This window comes from Catharus ustulatus, chromosome 13, assembly GCF_009819885.2.
Source record: "Catharus ustulatus isolate bCatUst1 chromosome 13, bCatUst1.pri.v2, whole genome shotgun sequence".
NCBI classification, from domain to species: domain Eukaryota; kingdom Metazoa; phylum Chordata; class Aves; order Passeriformes; family Turdidae; genus Catharus; species Catharus ustulatus.
Genome location: NC_046233.1, coordinates 12,005,798 through 12,031,387, shown reverse-complemented (window position 1 = coordinate 12,031,387; position 25,590 = coordinate 12,005,798). Strand labels below are relative to the sequence as shown.

At 38.9% G+C, this 25,590-nt stretch overlaps 1 protein-coding gene across 2 annotated transcripts in view; it reads right to left on the bottom strand.

Moving 5' to 3' along the window:
- The window catches only part of EEFSEC (eukaryotic elongation factor, selenocysteine-tRNA specific), a 123,074-nt gene extending 97,715 nt beyond the window's left edge, over positions 1-25,359 (bottom strand). Inside the window, exon 1 of one of the 2 annotated variants that reach the window (XM_033071872.2) lies at positions 25,167-25,359. Coding sequence is in view for 1 of the 2 variants with exons in the window: in XM_033071870.2 (XP_032927761.1) it covers positions 24,725-24,995 (271 nt within the window). In the remaining variant the exon portion in view is untranslated. Of the gene's footprint in view, positions 1-24,724; positions 25,017-25,166 lie in introns of those variants that run through there. The other variant, XM_033071870.2, reaches the window with a different exon arrangement.
- Between the last annotated feature and the right edge of the window lie 231 nt (positions 25,360-25,590).

Below are 25,590 nucleotides of genomic sequence, written 5' to 3'. Positions count from 1 at the left end.
AAACTCCAGATCATTTGATAGAAATCAGATTGGCAACCCACAACATTTGAGTGCACAGCAAAGCTTAAAATTAGAAGCGTTATGTAATTGCATGAATTGTCTTCAGATGAAAACCAGCCACTATGGTTGGTCTGTAACTGAGAGCTAGAAAGGGAAAGCAGTTTGGCCATAGGGGCATAAGTGGAAGAAGTTCATTTCTTGTATGTCAAATAACACATCTATTACAGTTATTTATTTGTAAATGTGAGTTCAACTCAACTACAAGTAGTAGGTGGTAACTCCTTATAAGAGATAAAAAGGTTCTTTTGCCAAAGATGTCACACAAAAGCCCCTTGGATATACTTTACACTTCATCTGCCAGAAGAAGCAGTGTTCCATATTGTTCTGAAGAGAACAAAGACACAAACACCTCTACCATCTCCTCTGTCAAGCCATCCAAGGATCTATCATGTTTGAGTTCTACATGTCAGAAACAAGTCTGTGTTCTTCAGAGGGAGGAAATGCCTGTAATCATTAGAGTATGTCAATAAACTTGATCAGCCATGCTGAAGTAGCACAAACAAAGCTGATAAAGCCTCTATGAAGGTCATGCTAAGAAAAACTGAGGAGTATCTTCCAACATGCAAAATTGTTTTAAATTTAGAAGCAGCAAAGGAAGGTAAAGTATTAGACTTTGCCTATATCCAATGCAATATTGAAATAAAAGACATGCAGTTTGATCTGGTCACTTCCTGGAAAAGGAATCTTGAAGAGTAGCTTGGAAAAAGGAAACAAGACAAATGCAGTTAGGTCCTTCACAAAGAAAAATCCACGTTAACAGCACACAGTGACAAAAGCAAACAGTTGAGTGAAAGGGAAATACAACACCTCTAATAAAAGAGCACAATCAATTATATAATTTTAAGCAGCACAACAATTCAAATTCAGTGCTGCTAAATACTGTTTGTCTTTAGACAAATAAAAAGTACAGCTTTGATATGTACACCATTAATATTTTAAAGCTACATCCAGCTAAATGAAGCTTCATTTTTTAATAAAACATTTATGATTTTATCCTGTGTAAGAGGTATTAAGATGAAACAAAGGGATACTTTATTCCATCACTAACTTTCTTGTTTGTTCCTCAAAAACAATCATTTCTATTATTTCCAAAGAAAATATAGCAAACCAGATGAGTGACTACTAGGTTGTGGCATTTAAAGTCCTGTTCTTTAAATAAATATTTCTGTCAAAAACCAGAAAATCACCCCAAATGAAAATCCTATAGACAATGAGGGGAGAGCAAAGCAAACAATCCTTGCCTTGTAACATGAAATGCCATGTAATACATAGCATGTGTAAAAATGGAGGCAAAGCACCATATGAGAGAAGACGTCATCCTCCATATGCACCAAAGTCCTTTTCTGTAATATTACCTATTACTAGATCTGAATTTCTATATTGACAGGGCACAATCTGGACAGAGTCCAAAATAGACCTCTACTTATTTCAATGCTGAAAACACAAACTGTGGTACGGTTTAAAAAGCCTACGTATCTTGGAAGAGCAACAATCATTCTGAGTAGATACAGATGACTGCTACAAAAAAAGGTAGCATTTGCTGAATTACTCAACACCGTGGTATTTCAGCTGCATTAATTTCTCTCTTGGCTTGAAGTCAAAAGTGCATAAATTGTGAATTAGTTAGCAAACATTAACTTTTTAAAGTGTCATTCATATATATGTATATGCAAATACAGGCACCAGTAAAAGCTGAGAAGTTAAATGTTTAGGATACTGCACACAACTACAGTGAAGTTACTTAGCATTTTAGACTGAACATCATTATACAGCTCATTAGCCATGGAATACTATCTGTGGCATATAGTAAGAAGAACTATTATTCCATAGACTGGAAAGAAAGCATAGAAGAAACCAATTTGGTTATTACCATCCAAGTAATAAACCTGGTTTATCCAGGGGTGTTTGAACTTTTTTCAGCTAGGTGTAATATTGGCAGGTACTGAGAAAAAACAAAATCCCACCAGTTTCATATGTTGGAATTCAGGCTATAAAACATTCCAGGTTATTTAAATATTTCTAAATTCCCAAATATTATACAAAAATAGCACCTGTAATTCCACCAATTCATATCAAACCCAAACTTAGAGATCGGCAATGAAGTGCCCTGCTCCTTTTGCCTGGAATTTTTCAGTTCATAAAATAAGGCTTCTGAAACACTGTGACAGTAACTCATATAAGAAATCATGCTTCAGGAAAAAAGGTGCAAAGGAACAAAGTAAGGGGGAAAAAAAAAAAAGGAAAATGGATACTTGTAAAACCTTGCTTTGACCTCCTCAGATGATATTGTGCACTCAGGGTCCTAGTAAGCTTTTCTAGTGCCTAATGACTGATTAGTTCAAGTTTCACACTTGTTATTCAGAGGTATTTTGTTTTGGTATCAAGGCCACGTGTGTTTTTGCACTGCTCTGAAGAGTGAAATGTAAGGTAACATTACACTTGGGTCTTACACAGTGACCATAAATGGTCCCTGATGGTCCATAAAGTCTTTACTGTAAACACTGAAAAGCAAACAGGTCAGAGGACCAAGAAGAAAAAAAAAATACCCTTTTTATAGTCTTGACCCATATCCGTTTTACATTTGCTCTCTACAAGATCTCCTGCCAAGTTTCAAGAAAAAAAAAGTAATTATATTGGCATGCGATAATGTTAAATATGTTGCAAAAAATATAACTACAAGTATGACCATTCTGTCCTTTGCATCTTTCAAAGATTACAGACAGAGATCATCTTTGAAGCTACTTCCAAGATCTGAGAGAGAAAACAGTGGCTTAGCAGTATAAAAAGAATCAAACAGCTGGAAGAACTAAAGGCACTGAACCTGCCCCAATGAGGACATGAGCCCATCTCCAATTCTGACTGACTTCCACACATCTGGACCCTTCTGCTCCATGTCTAATGGCTCAGGTCACACCACACAGAAACACACTATTCCCAGTTTCAAGGATGTCACACCTGAGGTTTCTCCACTCACTGGAGTGTGGAGACAAATATTGAGTGAAAGCCTCTCTGGTACCTTCCTGCTACCTCCCTGATAGCAGAGGATGTTCAGGCCAGAGCTGGCAGCAGCCTATCCTATACCAGTACCTTCACTACCAATGATAAGCCATGCAAAACCAGATTTATACTGGAAAGAGAAAAGCAGTACAAAAAGTACTGGAATAACTTGATCCATCTTCCAAGGCTGTTTCAGGGACAGAAGCACATGAACAGCTACCAGTGCACACATTTTCCCTCAAAGCAGCAAGTTGTTTCTGGATTAGCTTTTCAGGCAATTTAACACTGATTTCCAAGAACAGACCAACTGAAATGTTTGCTAACCAATGTGCTCATATTTCTGTCCATATTTGAATCTACTATTACAAACTGGTACTCGGAGAAGGGGCAAAACCAGACCCATGAAGTGAAATTATGAAGTTTCTATAAAGTCTGTTATCTATCAGTACTACTTCACACTCAGCTCTTCAACTTTTCAAGTTCTTCTAACATTTGTACAAGATGCTATCTTGCCATTAGCATATATCTAGGATTCAATCACACCCATGCCCCCATGTTGTAACACAAAGAGAGCCAGCACATCTCAGAAAGCCTTACACAAGCAATACACAACTTCAGTACTTGATTATCTCAGGATAAAAAGAATGTGCTATGCTTAATGACCAACTAGTTGGTTTTTTCCTTCCCAGAAGACTGGAGAACTGTTACTACAGTGCATATATTGCCTCCCCCATGGTGCTTTGGAGAATTACTGAATTATAAACATCTTGGAACATGTTAGAATTTATTTAAGCATATTTTTATCAGTTTAATATTAGATGACAAGGAGACTTTTTTTGCTATCTTTTGTGGTAACTTCTTCAAGCTCTGCCTAGCCAAAGGATATCTCACTGTAAATTCTTGTTCACTATTCTGCCATATCTTTGAAAGATCAGTCTAAAGAAAAGTTCCATGCAGCAGTCATTGGAGATAAGGACCAACACACAGGTAGACAGACCTGAATATACATTTAGATATGCAACTGCAAACTTCCAAAACCTATAAACAGCAGTTTGCATGCAGTCAAAAACAGGTATAGATATGGAAGTTGTACCTGAGAGATACTGCTGAACCACCTTGAAATTCTTGACTCCAACTAACTTTTCTCTACTTAAATTCAGTGTTTTAGGTCAAATACTCTGAAAATCATGGAATGCACTGGAGTCCCCAAGAAACACACAAATTATCACCTTGATCACAGAGATTTGCTACAGGATTCTCTTCTCTCCACCCCTCTGTCAATTCAAGGACACTAATCTTATGGTGCACCTGCAGCTTTAGATAGCTCAACCACCACCAGTAAGAAAATGATTTAAAACCTTGTACAGATCAAGAGCATATTTCTACAATACTACCAAAAATAAATTTTCTTAAACAATTCTGTCACCAAGTCACCAAGCCCAAAAGTAAAACTCCAACTCATCACATTCTAAATCATTCTACAAAAAAAAAAAGTGTTCTGTACAAAGTTGAAAAAAATGTGTGTGATTCTGCTCTTAAATCATTACAAGCCCTAAGCTATCTTGTCTCTGTCTTTGAAATAAAGTCAGCAAAAGTCTTGCACCCTGCATTAAGGAGCTTCTTTTGAATTAAAATCCAGTCCTATTATGTTTTTACAACACTGCATGCAACACACAAAAGAGTTATAGTAGAGTATGGGAAGATATTCCTGCACAGCTCTCAGATGTGTTTCATCTGAGAATGTAAAACAAGATTTTTGTTAAAAAAAAAAAAATTAAGAGTTTACATTTTTCTTTTTCTCCCCTGTCCTCAAAAAAAAAAAATTTAAAGATTGCTAGGGGCAATGAAAAAATGCATTCTTTAATTTTCTGTTCTCCCTCCACAATACTGAAATAACATCAGTCAGGGTTATAAACATCTGTAATTGCCAGGGGAATGTACAATACATTCAGAAACTCCAGGCCCACATATCCTGTAGCTCTGCACTTCACAAACAAAAGGTTGGGGAAAGAAAGAGGGGGTGGGGTACAGGGAATAAAGGCTTAAAGATTAAAGTCACAGGCAGAGACAGACGGCTCCGCTTTTTAATAACTGAAAACACTAGTTGTGCCTGAATGTGCTCATTGTTTTATGGCAGGGGGGAGAGGCTCTGCATGCTGGACTGGCTGGCGACAGCCTTTGCATCAAAAATAAGATTTGAAAAAAAAAAACCCAAGAAAAAAAAAAGACACCAAACCCACGCCCTAATTTCCCCTCTTGCAATGGTTAATGATGCTTTTAGGTAGCAGTCAACAAATTATCCCACCTTACCTTTATTAAATTGGGGGCAACTTCATGACTGGAAGTATAACCTGATGGAAACAGTGTAAAGCACAGCAGCAGAGATGGCTGGAGGTTTTATGTTGTGAAGGAACACATAAACAGGCACATCTAGGGAACAACAAGCTTATAAATCAATTTCTGATAGGTTCTTCACAATAAAACCAGTGCTTCAAGGCTGAATTACAGTATAAGCAGATTTTTACACGGTTTCAAGAAGTTTCGCTGTCATGAGGAAGTTCTTAAGTCCTTACTTTTTAAAAGCATCAGCTGTACTTTTAGTGAATGAAGTTTCATGAGTTGGGTTCACTTCAATCAGTAAAAAATGTCATTACCTTAAAATATTGCACTACAGCATTAAAAAATTGGAAGTGTTTTTTTTAGGCTTCAAAGTAATTTTTCTCTCAAAAATTTAGAAGTACAAGCATTTGCACACTCTATGGTTACTCAATATCCATGACTACAAACATGAAATTTTTAAAATTCCTTAATATTTTTCTATTCTAAATAATCTAATACTTCTCATGATCTATTTCAGTGAAAAACTTCTGTAGGTTAGATCCCACCAGGGCCCAGGAACTCATCTTAAGGTCAGTGCAATGAGGTCAGTTCCACTGCTGGGTGCCAATGGACTACAGGTAAGCAAGCAGCCTAAACAAACACATGTAAATAAAAAATATTAAATCATTCTTTCACTTTTATTCTAATCTAGCCTCAGATATTACCATAAGAGAGCTTTTGTTTTACTGTAGCTTTTTTTTTTACCTGCCAACTTTGCTTTAAATATAGACAGAAAGGAGATAATTCAGTAAGACAACAGGCTCTTTCATCTAAAACCATGGAACTCCCAGTCATAACTTCTTGGGGAAGCCTAAAATAAGGAGCAGGGAGCCACACAACAGGAGTCAATGAAAAGTAGTCTCCTGCCCAAAGCAAGCATGCTGTGCCGGGAGGAATCGGTGGCCACAATACACGGCTCCTCAGCCAAAAATGTCAGACCTGGAATGCTCCAGCTATCATCCCCTCTTTGTTGATGCAACACTTCTGCATCATCAGCCACTGGACATCTTGTTGAGATTAAAAATATTGTGGAGAGTTACTGTCTGCTTAGCAAGGGAAAAAAAGACAAGAGCCCATGTCAGAAAGGGAGGGGAAAGGAAAAGCCGAAACATGAGCTCATGAACCTGATGTGGAGAATAAAGCCAGGCTTTGTTTTACCTCATTCATACCCAGTACAAACAAGAGACTCATCACTGTTTTGAGTTTGAACTGCAAAATTTGTTTTGCATGCTGCACTGCCAATTTTTTTCCTCACATAACCCAACAACCCCTCTTTCTCAAAAATAGCTCAGGTGATGCTCTGATCAAGCATTTAAGCCAAGATGAAACCTGTACAGTAACAGACTCATTCTGCCCACACTACACATTGTGACACTTCAGAAGCACCTACAAAGGCATTCTTACATAGTAAAGACCAGTCTTGGTTATATCATTGATGTTGGTCTGAAGTTCTCATGCACTCAAAGGAACTAAAATTAAAATATAGGAATATTTTAAAAGTCACTTGGACACACTGGCTCTCTAGTCACACTAAGAGTTAGGCAACAGTTATTAAACAGGAGATAATTCTTCAGGCAAGAAGCATTAATACTTTTTAAACTTTCAAATCTAGAATTCAGTTCAAAAATTTAGCACAAGGTACAGCCTTTAGAAGATAAGAAGTAAAACCCACTAGGAGAAAAGTCTGTCCTCTGGCAGGAGCACTACCCATCAGTGCTGTCCCTAGGAGAGCTCAAGGGCAGTACCAAAAGGCAGCACGGGAAGCACAGGCTGGATTCTACTTTCGTGCTCTTAGGAAAAGGCGAAGAGGGTGGTAATTTACCGTGTACAACCAAATTGTACATGAAAGTTTGAAAAGAGCCAATTAAAGCTAACATTATGGAATGGAACTGAGGTCCGAGTGGAACGCATTAGACACGCATTCCAGACAGCGGCTCCAGAGCGCGCCTGCGAGGCGCGCGCTGTGCAAAGTACAAAGGGTCAAGAAGCTCCTCAAACACAGCCCCAGCTTTGACCAGCAGTCAGGACAGCTTGCCCAAAACCACCAAATGTGGTGCACAGCTGCAAAGTCACACCAAGGTTGCAAAGCCAACTCACTGCATGCATTGACAGAATGCTATGGAGAGAGTTTGAAAATTTGTCAATCGGGCAAGGGCAAATCTCACTACAACTGAGAATCAAATGGAGGGGGATAACAAGGAACAAAGAACACCCCTAAAACTGCAAGCAATAAACACACCTATATCAGTTAAAATCTCTTACATATATCCCTTTCACACTCAACTACAGCTTTGCTTCTCTTAAGCAGGTCAATGTAGAATGAGTAGAAGAGTTACTAATACCTAGTGGGAAGTTGGAAGACAATTACCCCAAGTGACCAGGTTACACTTTGCCTTAGAGTCTTCTGTACATTGCAGCATGCTGAACCCCAGTTTTGATGCAAGTTCCTGGATTTCTGTGACAGTAACGCAAAAAACTGTCATGTTGGTATTCTGGCTGCAGAACATAACCAAATGGAAATACAAAGAGAACAATTAGGTTACTTCTTATGTCTTCTATGTCAACATACAACTCCACACACATGCAAACCAGGACATTTATTCAAGGTCATGATACAAAATTCTGGGAGACTTCTGTAACACAACCACTCTAACTTCCAAACCTTCACCATCTCCAAAACACCAAGAATTATGATCTTTACAAGAACAGTAGTTGAATCAAGGATGAAAAATAGTCTCATGTAAAAAAAGTAGGTTGTTCTCAAGAGAGACACCCTACAAACAATCTTCAGTTTTTATGTCAAGTTTTATTTCAAGTACCCACATTACTACACAGCTACAGCAGTACAGCATGCAGAAAGAAATCTCAAACAAATCAGTCCCAAATGCATTAAAGGATGACAGTTCTGAGAAACAGAATACTTTCATTCTCTGCAGTGTGCACAGATAATTAGAGCCAAAGTAAACAAGCAATACTTTGGAAAAAAATTTTGCTGGACACATTCTAGGCAGCAGCCAGTTACCTTGACTTGCTGCCATGCTAAATATTAAGTGCTTTGCTAACTTGCACATTTCAGCAGAAGGGTAGCTGAAGAGTTAATGATGCCATTAAATCGTTCTGGCCAAGGTTTTAAGACTTTATACTGAACTATGAAGGGAAGTTTGTATATGCAAAAATCATCACAAACTTATCACTTGAAAACCACAGTCAAAGCAGTGGTCTATTGGTTTATTTTCAGTTCGCTGTAACTGAGTTTCCATGTTTGTACACAAAGGCTGCAACTTCTGTTTGTCTTGAAAGATACATTGGACTTACCACTCAGATTTCATTAAAGATTTATTTTGTATTTAGTTCTCTGGCCTTCAGTCCACGGCAGACATCAGACCCTGCCCAACAATTCACTATCTAATCATGCCAATAGCAAACCCACTAAGTTCCACTAAGTCACATCACATTGTGCCAGAGACCTCAGAGGAGCCATTACCAAGCACAGGACACTATTTCATACCTCCTGCCAGGCCAGCACAAGGCCTTCTGACAGGGTATTTATTTTTATTTAAATTTTTGCTGACTAGGATTGCACAAATACACACCTCATTTCAGAGCAGTCCCAAGGGGTCAACAGTCATCCAAGTTTCCCATCCCAGTACTTCAGAACAAAACAAACTGTATCATGTGAATATGCTATCTAAACTGCCAACACCACAAAGCACTCCAGAAATTGCAGGGTGTATGGCATTTGTGCTCCCCATTATTACATTCTCCATACAATTAATAAAAGTCCACTTAAATATAAAAGGCAATGCTCACTGTAAAGGAGGAAAGCTGTGCAAAGTTTAATTACTAAATAAAACTAGGTACAATACTTGCCAAGATTAGAATTTATACTGTGTTAAGAGAGGCTGGAATTTAATGATCTATAACCACACTGAGATAAGAGACAGTAGCAATGCCTGAGTAGCTGTTTTCCATAGTACCAATAGACGGCAAGGTAAAAAATCCAAGTTATCATGATTTGTAGCCAGATGACTACTTTAAAAAAAATTTTACAGCAGAGTGAGTGCCATAAAGATATTCCAAATTCCACTGGTAAAATATTAGTTTAAAAATACTTCAAATGCTTTTAATTATATAGTTCATTATTTCAAACTGGATATTCATGTGAATGAACTTGTACAGCCAAGGAACAAAACAGAGACCTGGTCTGACTTCATACTGGTTTGGACCTTAATTCTGCAGTCTCCCTTAGTGAGTTCATTCCTACCTGGTTTCCTGGACTCAGAACACCCAGCTGGGCACCAAACAGGTACTTCTACAAAGTTGCAAATTACATGGCACCTCACAGATAAAAACAAAACAAGGCCCTAGGTTTACCAAGCTCACAGACTAAATTTAGACCCCTTGCCCCCTAAAATAATGAAAGTATTTTAATCTCTGATGGAACCGTATTATTCTATTGTTTCAAGTTTTATACTTAGAAAAGCATAGATCTTTGTGAGGTGAATATACAGAAATCATCAACATACAAAACATACATACCAGGCCCTTTATCTCTAAAAGCCCTCAAATATAGGAAAAAAGTTTTCAATTATGCATTTTGAAGAATTTCCAAAAGTGAAGTTGTTGGACACAACCCTACACAGAAATCTTGCATAGGATGAGCAAGCAACTGAATACAACACATGTATTGACACAAAGGAACAAGCATTTTACAGGCAGTAGTGGCAGTCTCTGTAGGCTGCGTTTGTGAGCAGTAGCACCTGTGGGTTAAGCAGAACATCACTCAAGCTCAAAACATTCAGCAAGAACAGAACTGTGACAAAGGAGGATCATAATAAGCTAAGTACAGCAGGTCTCCCAGTCTGGCACCCCACACTCACCCTTCTGTTTCATTTACTCATTACAAACCACTTTTGTTTTTCCCCCCTCACAAATCAAAATTTAAATTTTCAAGTTAAAACAAATGCTGATGGCATCCCCAGGGAAGTGGGAAGAAAGCCCACAGAAAACAAAAGTCTGTTCAGCATACACATTGCTCTGCCAGGCTCATGTGACCAGCTCTCAGGAATGCTGGCACTGCTCAAGTCATTCACTCAAAATAAGCAACAAACAAGAACCCTGGATAAACAAGAAAATAACATGGAGTGCAAAGCACCAATGCTGCTACTCCAAAGCTGCAACAGTAAATTTCATTTAGCTGCACATGGCAAGAGAACACCAGTCCCAGCAAAAATTCAAAGAGCAGCAAGTGCAGGCACTGAGCCATCACTCTCTAGCTTGGATGGGGCTCTGGAAAAGAAGTGCCCAGATATCCAGTAAAGTCATCTGCCCTTGCTAATCTAACCTCTGTGACTGAGAGAAGAAATTTGTAAGCATGAATACAAAATAGGATCAAAATGATATCAAGTATATAAAGAATATTTAAAGATTACACTCTTCACTCTTTCACAAAACCCCTTCTTGGATGCTCTTGCCGTCTACGAGCCTTTTTTATATTTTTAATTATTGCTCTTCACATTTGTTAGGTCTTCCTTCCCATTCATATCTTGTAGACTCAGAGAGCACAATGGATTCTAAATTGAGCTTCCTGACAGCAAGTAGAATTACAGAACAAGGGATGGAAAACTCAGAATGAGAATTTAATTTCAAATGAACTTAAGTAAATATACTTGTTATCTAACCACTTCGGCCTTCGCATCAAACGATGGAGCCAACTGCTGCTGAAGAATCATATAATAATAACGGAAGAGAAATACAATGGAACTTTATTAAGTACATTCTTACTGACAATTTACTGTAGACTTAAATTAAATTTTGTTAGAAGATTTCCTTAAACTACTTCCAATAAATTATTTTTATTAATTATGTTTAAAATGTCATAGTTAATTCGCTTGTGAGGAAAAAATTATCTTGCCATTTTGTAAAAATCTAACATTTAAATAAAGCATATAAAGAAGAAAAAAAGGTATGTAGGTACATAAAATGAAATTGTCTAATGACTGTTGTATGCAGAAGAAAAAATCAAATAATCACAGAAATGGATACTTTATTAAGGGAGAAAAAAATTAAGTAATAATAGCATCTGTTTATATGCTTTTTACTTCTAATGTCCCATTAAAAGCAAGGTAATCACTGGGGCTGGAGAGAGACCTGAAACATCACAAGAGGGGGGAAAAAAGTTTTTATAACAGTTTTCTCATCTGTAGTCATCGTGTTTTAAATATACCTAATGTTTTCTATTACACAGACCAACAAGAACTCAGCGTACAATGAGAAGATTTGCCTCTCTCCAGGACCTAGATTCTGCAAGTCCATGGAAAACTGAATCACAGCATCTCAAAGTACACAAGTTTTAGGAAGGGCTTTAAGCAAAATGAAAGTTTTGAAGTTTTCAGTCCCAAGAGAGCAGCGTCAATGTGCAGAGAAGCCTATTTCACTGCAGCAGTGTTAATAAACTGGAACTCAGGCTTGGATACCATTAAATCTGGAAGCAAACTGATCAGATAACTTTAAAACATGTAAACAGAAAACATGAAACAAACAGAAGTGAAGCAACGTGGGTTATCAGCAACCCAACTCCTCCTGCCACAAACTACTCGCTCTCAGTCCAACAGTGCCCACTTAAATTTAACCCCAGTTATGATACAAAACAAACAAGGGCAGTTTTTCAAAGTATCAAGATCCTTTTCTTCTCCCTCTTATTCATACAGGCAAGGACACCACACTAAAAAAAAAAAAAAAATCAACAACTCATTTAACTCATTTTCAATCCCATTTCACACTACATTGTTCCTCCTCTTTTCCTTCTTCCTTGACATCCCATTAGGTAAATAAGATCTTTTAATTCATTTTGGAACTGCCAGCTTATGAACATAGAGAAAAATCTATTCTAAGTACTGGCTTCCACACCAGCCTGTTACAGAGCTTATTCCCTGTAGCTGAAACAGGCACACCATGAACCAATGATGTTCTGCAGACAAAGCCTATGGAGATGGACCTCAGAAAGGAATTCCAAAGCAGTGGGAAAAAGAAAACACAACAAACCAAACCTCATTTTTTCCTCGCATAAAAATCAGGTAAGATTGTAATTTAAAATTATGCCAAGGCTATAAATGCCTCTCTGCTGCTTTCTTTCATGTTCCTATATGGCAAGGAAAAAAATCTGCTGAAACTGCTCACCACCAGCCAAATTCAATAAACCAACACTACAGTAAATGCATCACTAAGGTAAATGAATGCCTAATTGAAGAGTACTAATCACTGCTTAATGAAATGCTGAAATCCCGAAGAAAGAATACAGCCTTGGTGATTACAGCTCAATTTTTTGGGTGCTCAGAGCTAACAGAAAGAGAGATTACAACTCATGCATTTAAAGTATTTTACAATGATCGTTACCACTTAGCAGAAAAGCATTTTCCAAAAGGTATTCAATTTTGAAAAACTGGCTTGATATTTTGATATTACAAAAATCACACTTGCCACCTACAGACTAAGCCCACACATCCCACATTTCCATCATGACTTAACCACACAACTCTACTCTTATGATAAGTTCTCATAAATGGCTTCTTGCAGCTGAGCTCACCTTGGCTGCTTTTACTGCATCTATACTGTACAATGCTTCTGACCCAGAAATTATTTTGTTATTGTTAGACAACATCAGACTCCACTTCAGCATCCTCTTAGCAGAAACAGATTTTTTTCATTCACAAAACTTATTTATTCTACTTCTGAACAAACAGTGCATAAAGAGGAACTGGGACAAAAGCACAACTCTTTTACATAAAGCTTCTAAATAGAATAACGACATCCCAAAATGAATGCATTTTGATGTTTTCAGCATGTCATCCTGAAAATTTTCAGCAGCCAATAACAACAATTAAAACAAGTGCACTTGAGATGCTACAAGACCTATCATATGCTACTAAAATATTAGACAGCTTCACCTCAAACACTCTCATAACTATTTTGTCCCAATTGTTCTTACCCGACCTCATAAATTACTGCAAAAAATTTTAAAACAGTACACAAGCCTTGAAAGGATACTGTCAACTAATTTAAATTTCACATTTAAACAATCCTGGTTTTACCTGGGATCGACTCAATAAAGTGCAAGAACATAACAAGAAGTTCCATACACCTGACATCACTTTCTACGTGATCTATTCTCTTCCTAGCTACACTCCATTTTCTTAATGAGACAAAAATAAATATCATTACAATGCAAAGGAAAAAGAAACAAGTACAGTGACCAAAATAACTTTCACACAGCATTAATTTGATGGCAAGTCTTAAAAAATACAGCATTCTTTTACATAGTAAGTTTGGGACTCACTGGTTTCTTGGTTAAGTAAAGAAACAGCTAAATTTATCTTCACTGTGATTTGTTTGGCTTTAAATACAACAAAGAAAACATTAAACCACACAAAAGTGGTGCTGGCTATTAGTAGAATAATGAACTATTTTATACTGTAAATAAAGTTTAAGAAAAAAATCTAAAGCAAAAAGAGAAAGTACGTTTAGGGACATACAATGAAAGAACTCCCAAACACCTGCCTCCACATACTCTGTTAGTGAACATAGCTCAGTAATGAAAATACCTCAGATAAACTTTCTGTAAAGACTGAATTTTCAGTCACTTGTTTGGTTTTTTTTGTTTATTAATAGAATTTAGCTTCAGTTTAAAACTCTTTTGTTCCCTTAACCGGCAAAGTATTTTCTCTACACAAGTTTCAGTGCAGTTCAAGATACAGTTCAATTTAACCAAATACACTTTTCTTTGCATTTCCCCTAAAAGCACTATGCAGCACCACAGACAGGTGACTCTCCTCCCACAAGAGATTTCAGTTCAACACCAGTTTCAGACAGATGTGCTGGATATGGCAATACACACCAGAGAGAGTAAATGGAGAGCTCAGCTATAAACACATGGGCAAACATCACCAGCACCACAACTTTATCACAGCACTTGAAATAAGGGGAGAATCTCAGTTGTTAGTTAGGTGAAATATCCACTCAGCAAAAAATACTCATGACAGTCCCATCCACAGGGCGAAAACCTATCAAACAGCAAGCAAATCAAAAGAACAAGATTACTTCCTTTAAAAAATTTTATTAAAGGTGCCTGAATTGTGACTTTTGAATATTAGCCATACACAAAAAAACCCCAAAACTATTATTTCAATGGTTTTATTAATTCCTTTATTTATACATATAGAAACAAACAGATGTGATTTCAGTGTAAAAACTTGCTTTTCACAGTTTAAGGAATTTTATCATATGATTTGAAGCTATAATATAGCCAGACAGGCCAGTTTCAGTGTCAAATGCCCAAAGCTAGTCCCTTAGATGAACAGTACTGCTGACACTTGGTGGTTTTTTGTTGAGAAACACTTTAAAACTCTAAACTGAATACTCATTTTAGAGATTAGGGAAAGAGTCTAATGCTGAATGCTTTTAAGAATAATGAAATTTTGGGATTTCTTTAGTCTTTAAATGCAACCTAGACACCTAAAATTAGGTAGTATTTAAACCATTTTCCTTATTCTCTGGTGAAATGTGTCTTGGTCAGTTCTTTAAATGATACTTCTGAAATTAGAGTACAAACTCAAGATATTTTCTACTTAACACACAGTTCATCATTTTTTTCACAAGTCTTCAGAGCTAGGGGACAGCACAGTCCCAAAACTGTGTACATACAGAACTGCACACTAAAGCCAAATAACACAAAATACTTATGTGAATCTTTCCAGCATACAGCAAACGCTGCTGCACTCACACATTCCAATTTTTACAGGATGGGGCAATCCACCTCATCAGCTTGTCTGTAATTATTTGCATATCCACATGGACACTCATGTTGGGTTCCTCCACAACCAGCAGCACCTCACTGGTTCTGTCCTTCATGATGCTGAACCCCTCCAACAGGCACTGTGAGGGTTAATGGTAACACCTGGTGATGAGTCCCAACCCTTTGCACAGCATCATTCACAGAAACCTCCTTCAGCCCACATTCAGTACTTCTTCCCTCCTGTTCCAGCAGGTGACCAACACCCAAGAGCTGCTCTGTGCTCACCTGACAGGGACAGCACAGAGCAGAGAGGACCTAGCTGTGCCACACCAGCACCTTGCATGTGCATCTAAGCCACTCTTGAAATCATTTCACACACTGCAATGTCAGCGTGGGTAACCACTGCCAGAACACGACACAGAATCCCCCCAAGCCAACCACAGGTTCAGGTAATCATGACCTCTCCTTTTACAGCATAAATGCATAATTTCCGCACCACTCTTTGATGAGGGGACCACAGACTTAAAAAGAGGAAACAATTACAGTCATTAGAATTTCACCCAAGCGTGAGATTTAATCTCAGGCCATGGTCTTGCCAATGGCTGTGGGGGTCTCAATGGAGACAAAATTGCTCTGTGGGAGAAAAAAATGCCTTGATGATGACATTAGTCAGCAAGAGAGACTGAGCTTTGTCTTCCATCCAACAGCACAGTCAAATACAAGGAAACCATTTTCCCTCCCCCTCTTCTCAATCCTAAAAAAGAAAGCTACAATTTTGTTTTTCTCTCTGAAATGCAGTTCTTACAGACTTTGGAAAACTTCCTTCCCCAAAGCTATACTGCTGAAAGACTACGTTTTAATGTAAGAGAAGTAGATTCAAGCATAAATAAACATCTATGACAAAAGAAATATTTCCTATGCCTATCCATAGTTATTACTATGATAGGATACTTCTATCAACAACTCTCAAACACTTCCATTTTTTTTTTTTTACCTAACAGGTTCTTCAAGACCGTTTCAAATTTTACATATACAGGAGAATCATATATGAAGTACATTCACCTGCTCTGCAATGCATTTAATGGCAACAATACAGGTAAAAACTTGGCCAAAAAAAAAATTAAGGCAAAGTTTAATGACTGGAAAGAGCTCCTGAGATCCAAGAATATCAGCCTACTCTTGTATTCCAATCATATGTTGCATCCCAAATAAGACAGAAAACAAAGGAAAAATTAAGCACAAAAGACAAGAAAGTGCTACAGGCAACTGTACAACTGTATTAAATTCATTTTTACAGTATTGCAGAAAAAACAGATCAGCAGTGGACAAAAGAGTCATCATCATTCCTTCTATAACATGAAGTAAAAAAAGGAGTTTCACACCAGATCCATAATCCCAGATGAATAGTCTCTTCTCTAGAGCCTGAAGTGGGGGAGCCTGGATTCTTACCCAGATCAATATAAATCTCAAAATTCAAAACTCAATTTTCATTCCCCCTTATCCTTTACCTCCATGATGCTCCTGAATACAATTTCTTCATTTTTATTTAAGCTACCCTTCCTACTCCATTTCCTCTTCTACTGTTCACCAATTCCTTCTGCTGTTACATTAAACATCAATATATGTTTATTATTGTCTGGTCCCAACTAGCCCTAGTGCTGGTAATGCAGATAATTACAATCTAACATAAGATTAATCAGCCTAAATTCGAAACTGAGATTGTATTTCAATTTGAAAGCCAACACAACCACCTCATGTTCACTTGAAGAGATTAGATAAACTGTGCAAGAACATTTTGGTAAAATAATTGATAAGGAGATGGGAAATAAGAATTATTGGTATTTACTTTGCCTGCAACACTTTCTGGAAGCAAATAGTTTAAAGGAAGCACTTCAGAACAGCTACCTAATCTGAATTTTACAGATAGCACAAGGAATATTTTCTCACAGAATGCACAGTATCTCTGCAATCCCAGCTATCACACGAGCTGTTCAAATCCCTTTGCTGAACTCACACAGTTTTACCCCATTATGAGCTGTAATGCACAGAATACAACGTGTTCAAGAATCCAGCTGCATATTACCACTGCAAAACATCTGTCCTTGCTATGCAGCTTGCCAGGCCAACCTTGGGGCTCCCAGACAGAAAACAACTTTTTATTACACTTAACAGACTTCAGCAATGACAGTGAACCGGTTTGGTTTGCTCACTTAGAGATTTGTTGCACGTCTGCTTTACAATTACAACCTCAACTCTCTATCCACATTTTGTTTTTCTAGGGCTTTTCATAAATAGTACTTTACAACAGCCATGCAAAAACATGTATTATTTTAAGTACAAAAACCCCAAAACAAATACATTAAGGAAAATCAGTTCATGGTTCCATCAAGCTAACCAGCAATTAAAAATGAGTTTATACAGAAGCTTTTTTCTGCTTATATCTAGCATCTACTAATTGAAGATAACTTCTAAATCAAGATGCAGAACCAATACAGTAGAATCTTATAATGCAGGTTTGTCGATTAGCAGACCACTCAGTTGCTAAATTGGACTCTTTAGGAAGTAAGCTTATCCATCATCAGTAAAAATAATACTTTGAAAAATGTGCTTGAAATTGACTTTGACAAGGATGATTTTAACTATAAATATGCTTCATATTTTGCATATTTTATTTAAGTTGTTCTAGAGTTTATGCAGTTATTCATAGTATTTTCTTACATTAGCTGATATTTTAAAGCATCCAAAAATTGATTAACAAAGCTTCTCCACTCTTCCAAACAGCTTACAAAATAATTTAAAGCAAGAATAAACACGAAGCACAAGTGAAAAGTAGATATTAGATGAATGCTTGTACACAGTATGCTGGAACAAAAATTTTGTTTTTAAACCAATAGGAAAAATGATCAAGCAGACTTGAACAGCACCATTACATTGGTTATTAAGTTTTCCTGAGAAGCTGTCATGATGGTTTTGTGTCAAATAGCCCAGTTTTGTTGTATACAAGAAAACAAATACAACCACTCAGAAGCTTTGTAGAAATATTGTCATGTGTTACCACACATTCAAACAAGTTTCAATAAAACCACCCCTAGTTAAAATCTACACTTAAGTTGAGAATTCCATTAAAAAACACATCTTCCAAACAAGAAATGCAAAATTATTTTTATTTGTTAAACCACACACAGAAATCAGTACATTTCTGACAGGATTCTAAGAAGCAGCAGAAGAGAATGTGATTATTCACTCTAACTTTTGATATCAGGAGACAATAGGTCTCTTGCTCCTTGTAAACTACTTGACCCAGAAAATGAACAGAAGACTCCTCCTGCATCAGTCTCTGTGTAAGTTTAGGAAGTCGTTGAACATGTACCTTTTGCAGGGAAATCACCTTCAAGTCAAAACTGCAGAAAAGGGCATAGGACAGAAATAACAGCAGCAGTCCCACTGCCACATCACTCACAAAACCCACAGAAACCAGAAGCAATGCAATACAGAAAGTTAGAGCCATCACACTTATGATACAGACAGATAACTCCACAAGACCCATATTTTAAAGTACTCTGATGCATGCCCCCTAAGTTTTGTTCTACCCAATATCACACAACAAATCCTATTTCACACAGTAGTGGTTCAAAGCAGATTTAGTACAGCTAGCTTCCTTTTGCCCACCTATTAAAAGACGTGGGGAAATGGGCAAGGAAATAAAAGAATTTGTGCACACTAAATTCCATGGTTGCACATCAAACCAGTTGTTTTTTCTCACCTGTTACCTGTGTCTCATGTCATGTGCAAGACAACACCCCATACATTTTTATTGCTTAAGGTATAAAAAGTACAACCCAAATTATAGATGAATTAAGACTGGCCTTCCTTAAAACACAGAGGATGTTTTCTTTAAGAATGATAAAATTAACCCAGGCTGTGTTCCAAATCGTCTACTTAATTCAGTTTCGATTCACAGTGAGGTCACTCCCCATGCTGACCTGTTACCCTGAGTACTTATCCCCAAGATCCCACATTGTAAGCAAACACTGCCCTCTTGTGCACTGCAACATCCAGGAGACAAAGTTCCATTTCGGGGGTTGGGAAGATAACGCAACAAAATTTTTGTACTTGTTGCCTTTCTTCATGCATACCTTCTTATTTATAAAAAAAAAGTGGTTTTTATTTTAAAATGTCAATAAAAGTATTCCTTCATGTTGTCAGAAAAGTATAAAGTATCTGGCACCAGCCAAATTATAGTGACTAATAAAAAAAAAAAAAAGACACTGTCTCAATTTCATTTACAGATACAAAGTTTATTTGAAATTTTAATACAAAGCAATGTCAGCAATTCCCAAACACCATGACCCCAAAGAGCCTATTAGGTTTTAGAAAGCATTCCCACTAGTGCTAGTTGAAGTCCCTTAATCCATAAGTACTTCCATAACATCAACCACTACCATCAAGGTTTGTGGATAAGAATTACACTAGAGTTGTATGTTAATTTTATTGTTTTTTTCCACCTGAACAGGGTTCATTATATTACTCTCACTTCAAGCTGGCAGCCAAAGACCTTAGGATTCTCTAGTGACTTCTCTCTGACTAGAATGATACCCACTAAATACAAGGCACTCTTTCCTACAGAGGTTTCCCTTCATTCAACATCTGTACTCAACAGCAAGTCATCCACATATACATCTACAACTATGAAACTCTACTTGCTCACTCACCTAGAATAGAAAAAAAACACCAAAAAACAAGAACTGTCCCATCTTCACAAAGGTCTCAACAAAAGCTCACACTGACAAAAGTGTTTTCACTGCAGTAATGCAAAGGTAACCCTGAGCTAACAAATCCTCCTAAAAGCTTGTAACAAACTCAGCAAAACAACTAATCTGTGATAAAAGGTGGGGTTTTTCTGTGATATGTTAATCTTACAAATAATCTGCATCTGACTGAATTTGAATGCTGGTAGCAAGACCACATTTCCCTTGATCTCCCAAGCCTGTTTTCATTGTACTCATTTGCATCAGCAAGACATGCTTTTGCTATGCTCATTTCCCCCTCTCCAAGCTCTAGTGCAAGTTCAAAAGTCTTGGCCCCTCCAATGTATCAGGTATGAATTAATACCCTTCCTTAGCTGAACACAGCAGCAAAGTGGAAACAGACACGTGCAAGGCAGTCTTCTTTGAAAGGAACTGCAGGGACAAATGGTGACAATGAAGTTCTAGTTATAAAGTATAAAGGTCAAAGGTTCAGACAGGCATAAAGGATTACAAAACTACAAGTTTGTCAGAGTTCTCCCCAGTCAGGTTTAAACAACCAGGGTCAAGCAGTAGCCTTCCAATTAAAACCCTATAAGGATACTTTGTCCTTTGAACTTCATAGAGGGAAAAAAAAAAGACAATTTTCTGATTTAGAAGTTCTTTTGAGGACCCATCTCAAAAATCAAACAGATAAAGAGCATCTGACAACAGCTCCCTTAAAGCAAACACTCGGTATCCCCTGGCTGCCTGTGTGGGGGAAGTTGGGATGAGGTAATCATGTTCTCCTGTATTAGTGTGCTGACCCTTTGTATGGCATGAAATTAACCATCAGTAAGGAAAAAATCTGCTACTGCTTAAACTACTTTGCTACGCAAAGTGGTCTTAAAATGAAATATGGGGATTGAATTTCGTCTGGCAGATTAACTTGTCTAACCTCTCTGCAGGCATCCCTTCCTGCTGAACTCATTTGAGAAACTATTCCAGACCCTACTGGTGCACAGGTCTGTGACAAACAAACGTAAAAGCAACTCTTATTTGATTTCAACGACACTGACATCAGCTTTGTGGAAGATGAGGAGCTGAACATTAAAAAAAGAACAGAAGCTTAAAAAACTCCATAGTGCTGTGACAGAAACTACCCCATTCTCAGTGTGAAAATCCACCAAAAATACCACCCTAAATCTCTACAGCAACAGAAGAATGCAGTAATGACAAAAAATAGCAGTCCTGCATCTTGCAGTCATTCCTTCAGTGCACAAACCAAGTGTAAGGCTGACGTGGGTTCTTCTTACTGCTCAGGACAAGCTAAAAAGGGCCCTTAAGGTCCAGCTGCTTGGGTTTGCTCTCCTTAGCAAGTCAGACACAAAAGGTTGTAAACACTGATTTTGTTGCCTTGCTTGGAGACAAGATCCTACTAAAGCACAGGAAAAGTCTAAAAATTGTATTTTAAAATAAAGAATTCTGTTCTTATTGTTTGAAAGAGTAAGACAGAAATACATAGCACAGCTCAAGCCATACAGCTACCCACAATAACTTAATGCCTTCCTGCCACAGACACACAAGAGTCTTAGAAGAATATAAACCAGTATGGTTTGAATACAAGTGAAAGGCATGATGAAGTACACCAAGTGACTATTACTTATTCCATTCCAACCTTGACTATCACCTTCCATCTAAAACTTAAACAAAATATCTTGGGTGAAACTGTCTGCAACATTTCCAATTCCCAGCATGCAGGTAAAAAAAAAAGCCACCCAAAACAAAACACTTTTGATTTAACTTTTGATATGTTTTGTTTTCAAGGACAAGCTTTGCAAGAAAAATGTAGCCACACAGAATGAAATACGACTTCTATTTTTCATTCCATTTGGTTACTGCTCAAATATTCTGCATTCATTTAATCCTAAGGTATTGTGTCTGAACAAGCATCTTGTGAGTGACTGCGAGAAGTATTCACAAGGTCAAGCACTACCTGGTACAGCATGACAAAAATGCAATACTAGATTTTGACATGAAAAAATCCACTTCAGGAATTAGCTACGTACAGAAATATGTTAAAGAGTGGTAAATAGTAACATTTAATCTGTGAGCAGATTTATCACCTTTGTACAGCAAAGGAATTAACCCTTACAGCACACTGGGAGCACAGAAAAGATGACATTTACAAGAGATAACCTGGGACACCACTGGTGAAAATGGCACTTTGGAAGAGAAGAGCCAGAAAGCAACTCCTCAGAAGGAAACCCTTGAGCTCCTCACCCCTGGGAGACCTGAGTGAACAATGCTGGTGCTACCCAGCCACGGCAGATGGGGTTTCCATGAGCTGGGATCACTCAAGGGGAAGCCAACTAGTTTATCCCATCTTCAGTGAAAAAAGAGAACTGCAAGCAACAAGATGCAGTAACATTTTCACAGCAGTAGCATCTCCTGCAAGCCCTGCATGCACATGACTAACACAGAGTTCTGAAGCAGCCCTCTCATCTCTGCTGTCCTTCCACTTCCAAATCTTCACATCCAGCTCCCTTGCTCCCAGGCATCCTGCTTCTATTTTTTTCTGCAGATCAACTTCCACCTATAGCTACCCCAAGATTTGAATTAAGAAGAGTGATATTTTAAAGAGGTATGGGAAATCTGTGGTGCAGAATAAGCACAGGAAGATAAAGTACTTTGCATTTATGTCTGATTGAAAAACTATATATAGAGGAAACGTGTAGCAACAGGGAAATCACAGATTCCATCATAAAGAAAAGGGTAGCAGCATTCCTGGTTGCAGAGAAAACGTTTGGAATGGTGAACCCTTAATGCTTAGTAACAAGGAAGTAGACAAAAATAGGCTAAATTTTTCAAGTATCTAACTGGGAGGACTGAGTTTCCATTCCTGAAGTGGTAAAAAAGTTGGCATTATTGAAACACACATGAACAGCAAAGAATGTATCCTGTTACACAGGACATGCTACACTTCAGCTTGAGTTTCACCAAACCACACCAAACCTGTAAGCACCTAAACAGTCCCACAGGCACTGATCAGGTTTTACCATCAAGGTTTCACCTTTCAAACCTGGAAGTAAAAAAAACAAAAAAACAAAAAAGCTTCCATAATCAAGATACATCTGTGCTACCAAGCAGAAAACTGAAGTTCCTAATTCTTTAAACTACTAACACAATATTGCATTTTCTCTCCAACCTTTTCCTAACACACAGAATTACAATAAGTCACACTAATCAACTGTTTTGCTTCAGTAAGATACATAACCTGGTATAATGGAAACTAAGCAATTTTGATGTGCTTATGTGTCTGAATTACCATCTGTAAAGAATTATTTTTGCTGGGAAGAAAACTCTACCACCATCTCATCCAATCCTTGCCTTCCTTCTCCCTGCATGGCCTACCAATAAGACAGCTGTGACTAAATACTTTGAGTATCTTCATAAAAATAACAGAAAGCAATAAGAAGGCTATGTATCAAACAATCACCCCAAATAAGTGTTAAAGTTACTGAAGAGCAAAACTGGTTAAAGCTGATTTTCCCACGGCCCCTTCCTGAGAAAGTTTATACCATTCAGATTAGTTGCTTCTGGCCGAGAGGAATGTCTGACTACAAGTGACTCCTCAGTACATCCAAGAAACATCTGCCAAAATCAACTTTACTCTTCAGGTGCTTACAATTACTAAAGATTAAGAAGGGATTGTCAAGAACAAGAAATGACTACAAGACCACAGGTTTCTGGAATCAAGCATACGGCCACTCCTCCCTCGCAGCTGTGGAGCACCCATTGATGATACAGAGCGGTTTTTACTGCTGGTCAAACTGACAATGAAGTAAATATTCATTATCCTACCCACAAGAAGCACAAACAATACAGCACAGTTACCACTAATGCGACTTACAAATAACGCAGTCGTTCAAAAGGGGGTTTAATTCCTACACGATGACAAGTAACTCAGTCTAGCCAAGAAACATTGTCCTGCAAAAGTATCACCAAATGGTTATTAAAGAGACACTGGAAGATGAAATGCAGAGGAACAGAACTTGGAGGCTGATCCCCGCAGTTGCATCAACCTGTGACTACTTTAAATTCCTGCAGCTGTGACTCCGTCACATCCTTAGTCAAGCACCCACCACCACCTCTTAACGCTCTTCAGAAGAAATGGAAAGGGGAGGTAGAACAAAGTGAACTAACTCGAGTCCTAATGCAAACCAAATTAACCTTCTGGAATCACCTATGAAGACTAAAATGAAGTGTCACCAAAATCCACAAAATTATTTTTAAGCCTAAAATTCTCATGTTACAACTCCCTAGTCCTCCAAAACATGGGCATGTCCAACAACTATATCACAGCTCTCAACCACAGGCAACATCAAACTCTGACAGCTTTAACAGGCAAGAAAATATAGATTTATAGAGCCATTCGATACCATTAATAAAACCTCCATACACAATAAATAAAACTTTTTCTAGTAGGTGTAAGAAACCTGAGCACACCTAACTATCCAAACGGCACGCCAAGAACTCACATGTACAAAGTGCTTTCCTATGAGCACTATTATTTTTTTCATTTCAAGAGCAGCTACGAGCAAGCATAGCAAAGCCACAGGTCCCTGAATATCCCGACAGCACCTCCCATCCCCTCGGTTCGGGCTCAGCCGGACACCCCGGCTCGCAGCGGCCCCGCTCCCAGCGCGGACACGGGCTGGGGCACCCCGGGAGGCACGGCAGCCACCGGGGCGGGCCCCTGCGCCCCCCTTACCGCCGATGATGGTGCGGATGAGGGAGGCGTGCCCCGGGCAGTCAACCAGCGTGAACTGGAGCTCGCCGGGCCCCGGGCCCAGCTGCGGCGGCAGCGCGGTGCGCAGGCAGGAGAAGCCCAGGTCCAGCGTGATGCCCCGCGCGCGGCTCTGCGGCGCCCGGTCGAAGGCGGCGGTGGAGCCGGTGGTGCTGAGCGCCCGCGCCAGCGCCGTCTTCCCGCTGTCGATGTGGCCCAGCACTCCCACGTTCACGTTGAGGACGCGGGCGGCCATGGCTGCGCTGCGCCCGCCCGGTCCGTCCCCACAGCGCCCCTGCGGCAACGCGGGCCCCGCCGCCGCCGTTCCGGCAGGGCGAGCGCTGGGCCGGGCAGAGCCGCGCGGTTCGCTCCGCGAGCGGGGCCGAGAGCCGCCGGCCCGGCACACACGGCTCAGCTCTCTGCTCACCCCTCTGCCCTGCGCTGCCCCTACCAGGGGCTGCCTGCAAGGAGAGGCGACTTCAGCAGGTCACTTTAATGGCCACCAGCTGGCCCCCTCCCCGGTGTGCGCCCGGGCAGCCAGCAGCCCTAGGAAGAGGGCACTGTATTTGCCCTGAGCATCCGCACCTGCGCTCGCATCTTGCCCACGCTAATTAGATACTGCAGGGCTGCTTAAACACGCTCACTGTCACATCACCCCCTCCATTATACCCTCCAGTAAACCCCGGTGCCGCTGGAACTGCGGTGACCAGGTTTGGTTTCTGTGTCACCTGGACATTACAAACCCACGTGGAAAAGCAGGTCACGTTTGGATCATTCAATTTCCTTACACTTGCTAAATTCTAGGCTTGCATAATTCATTTTCCTGTAAAAGGATATTTAAGTTATGTAAG